Source organism: Sinocyclocheilus anshuiensis, unplaced genomic scaffold (genome assembly GCF_001515605.1).
Source record: "Sinocyclocheilus anshuiensis isolate Anshui unplaced genomic scaffold, SAMN03320099.WGS_v1.1 scaffold709, whole genome shotgun sequence".
In the NCBI taxonomy this organism is placed as follows: domain Eukaryota; kingdom Metazoa; phylum Chordata; class Actinopteri; order Cypriniformes; family Cyprinidae; genus Sinocyclocheilus; species Sinocyclocheilus anshuiensis.
The window spans coordinates 869,629-872,724 of record NW_015540926.1 but is presented as its reverse complement, the minus strand read 5'-3'; the positions used below and the strand labels follow the sequence as shown (position 1 = coordinate 872,724).

Genomic DNA, 3,096 nt, shown 5'->3' with positions numbered 1-3,096 from the left:
TTGCGTGCACATTTGGGCGGCATTATGCTAATATTTCCACATAGTGAGGTAGATATGTGGGGGCGTGTTAGAACGAGCCGTTTTAGGGGGGCGTGGCAGAGTCTTAACTTTGATAAAGAATATCTCTTTGGTTTTGAGACTTTAGTCTTTGCAACTTCAGGGATCTTATCTATGCACAATCAGCTTGTAACACTCCAAAGAGAAAGGAAAACTTGAAATCGCATCATATGACCCCTTTAAAGATGTTGCATCGAGTTCCTGTCCCTCAGTTTGGATAGAAGCGTCGGTTAATGCATGAATGTAAATGTAAGTGCGTTCATGAGACCTCAGTTTGGGCCACTTGTACGCTCCGCTGGTCATGGTAAACGCTCCGATCTCCAGCTGCTGGATGTGTATGGCCAAGATGTGAACGTCTGGGAGAGTCGGCAGCCGTCTGCCCTTCTCTCCCTCCATCAGACACAGACTATCACTCTTCAGAAACACCTGAAACAAGACCATCAACAGACCTTAAAACCTCACTCTTCTCTCTTCCATGAGACCAATTCCTGATGCTCAAACAGTAGAGCATGTGCTCGCAACACTAGTGTCATGGGTTCGATTCTTAGAGCATGCATGAACTGATAACGTGTAAACCTTTAATGCAATGCAAGTTGCTTTGGATAAAAGCATCTGACAAATACATGAACGTATTTAATTGTTCAAAGAACATTAAAAATACAAATCACTATAGAGGTGTATAAAGTCACTGTTTGTGTGAAAAGCATGTTTTTTAATTTCTGTTTTAAATTTTTAAAATTTAAAAGTTATTTAATATTTTAGGACACAGTCAAAAATGTTTGGGTGATGTTAATGTCTGGAGATTAAGTAAGAAATAAAAAACAGCTGTGAGGCAGTTTTGTTATTAATATATGATGATGATGATGATGATAAAAGTAACAATTAAGAGTTAGTTTGAAATAATTAAAACAAAATAATTAAAGTAATTAAAACAAATAACTGTGAAGCAGTTTTGATTTTATTATTATTATTAATGGTATAGATATATAATAATAATCATAATAACACTATTATTATCATTATTATATGTTCAAAGCAATTAAGAATTTAAATGTTAAAAATAAAATAAATAGCTGTGAAGCGATTTTAATATTAACAGCATTTCTTCTTCTTATTAATAATAATAATAATAAAAGTAACAATTAAGAAATTATTTGAAATTATTAACATTATAAATGTTATAAATATCATATAATGCAATGATATTAATATAATAATATACTATAATATTTATTATTATTATTATTATTATTAATATAATTACATTAGAAACACTTAAGTTTTACTTAGTAAAAGTAACTTAGTTTTAAAAAACTTAAAACAAATTATTAAAATAATTAAAACAGCTGTGAAGTATCTTTGTTATTAATATGAATGTTATAGATATTATATCATGCAATAATACTACTATACTATAATAACATAATATACTATTTTGATACTATTATTATTAATAGAATAACTATTAAGAATTAGTTTAAAACATTATTAAAATAATTAAAACAGCCGATAGGCAGTGTTGTTTTTCATATTACAGATAATATATAACATATTACAGATAAATTATATTTTATTATTATTAATATAAAACATAAGAAACAATTAGGAATTAGCTTAAAAAATTCAAACAAATTAAAATAAAGCATTACGTACGTAAAGTAACGTTAACGTTACATATAATATATATTTTAAATAATATTTTTTTTATAATTATCAATATAATAACATAATTAAGAATTAATTATTAAAATAATAAATACATTGTTTTGTCTTCCAAATCAAAGTCAGGTAGGAGTCATTTTCTCATCATGTGGCAAGAAAATCCTAAAACATGAAATGAACCTCGTAGCCTCTCATGACTGCGTGTTTTGTTATATTTGTCTCTCTGTCTGACCTGAACAGCCCTGAGCTCCTCCAGAGCCTCGCACACCTTCAGCGAGAGCTGCTTCCACGCCTGCGTTCAACACATCCACACACAAACCCCACAAGACAAGAGACATACTGTCAATCTAATGAAAACCCCAATAAGCATGGCTTATGAGAAACATTCATCATGCAATTTAATTTCATGCTAAATATAACGCACATTGCTTTGTTTCTGCACAACATGCTGAATGTCGATTCTAACCCTGTGATGCTTTTAAACAGAGTTGGTGTTTAATCAGTTTAACGGACATGCAATTAACATTTCAGCTGCTGGAGCCTCCAGATAAGATACAGCAACAATAACAAATCCAGTGGAGCTTATGAGGTTATGACTCTCTCAGCGCACGATCATTTATCACCTCGAGAGAGTTCAGAGAAAGCGGTTAAGCACCGTTTCGTGTCTTACCGGTAATTGCCTCACGATCACGTTCTCCAGCCCCGACAGAATCTGCATGGCTGTGGCGAAGTTTCTCGTCTCGTAGCAGAACTTGCCAACGGCGAGAAAGCGAGCGAGTAAAGCCGTCTGTGCCTAAAAATACAACTCAAACACAGTCAGATATTACAACACACCCCACGCTAGGAAAAGTAGAGATGTATAGAGTGTGCATTTATGTGCATATCAGAGAATTAAGGACAGAAATGTTCTTAATCGGCATGAAATTAATGTTACGATGCAAAAAACACTTAATGGTCCTAAATATATGTTCTTTATTCATGATATAATTTCTTAGTTTTTTCCCCCAGGCATGTTCTTGCAAGGTTTTTGTTCACATTATGGGAGCAAAGTAGGTTGTGGTTTCAAAACATTTTTATTTTAGTTGTTATTTTAATATAATTAATATATTACTACTATTATAATTTTTGTTGATATGTAATATTTGTTTTATATTTTCTGGTTTCATTTTCATTTTACTTTATATTTTAGAAATTATATATATATATATATATATATATATATATATATATACAAAGTTATCTGACATTATCAAGATGAATTTGTTCTGACACAGTTTAACTCTGAGCTCTTCTCTTATTTTATTACCATTTTCTAAACTATAGCGAATAAACTTGATATAATATGTGAGAAATGTTGTTGATTTTGGTTTGACTGTA

The 3,096-nt window shown here is 31.1% G+C and overlaps 1 protein-coding gene across 1 annotated transcript in view; it reads right to left on the bottom strand.

Moving 5' to 3' along the window:
- Positions 1–3,096, bottom strand: part of kndc1 (kinase non-catalytic C-lobe domain containing 1) — a 67,120-nt gene that overhangs the window by 3,440 nt on the left and 60,584 nt on the right. Inside the window, exons 26-28 of the mRNA XM_016487320.1 lie at positions 2,390–2,512; positions 1,952–2,011; positions 326–483 (exon numbers count right to left, since the gene is read on the bottom strand). Of these exons, the coding sequence (XP_016342806.1) occupies positions 326–483; positions 1,952–2,011; positions 2,390–2,512 (341 nt within the window). The remainder of the gene's footprint in view (positions 1–325; positions 484–1,951; positions 2,012–2,389; positions 2,513–3,096) is intronic.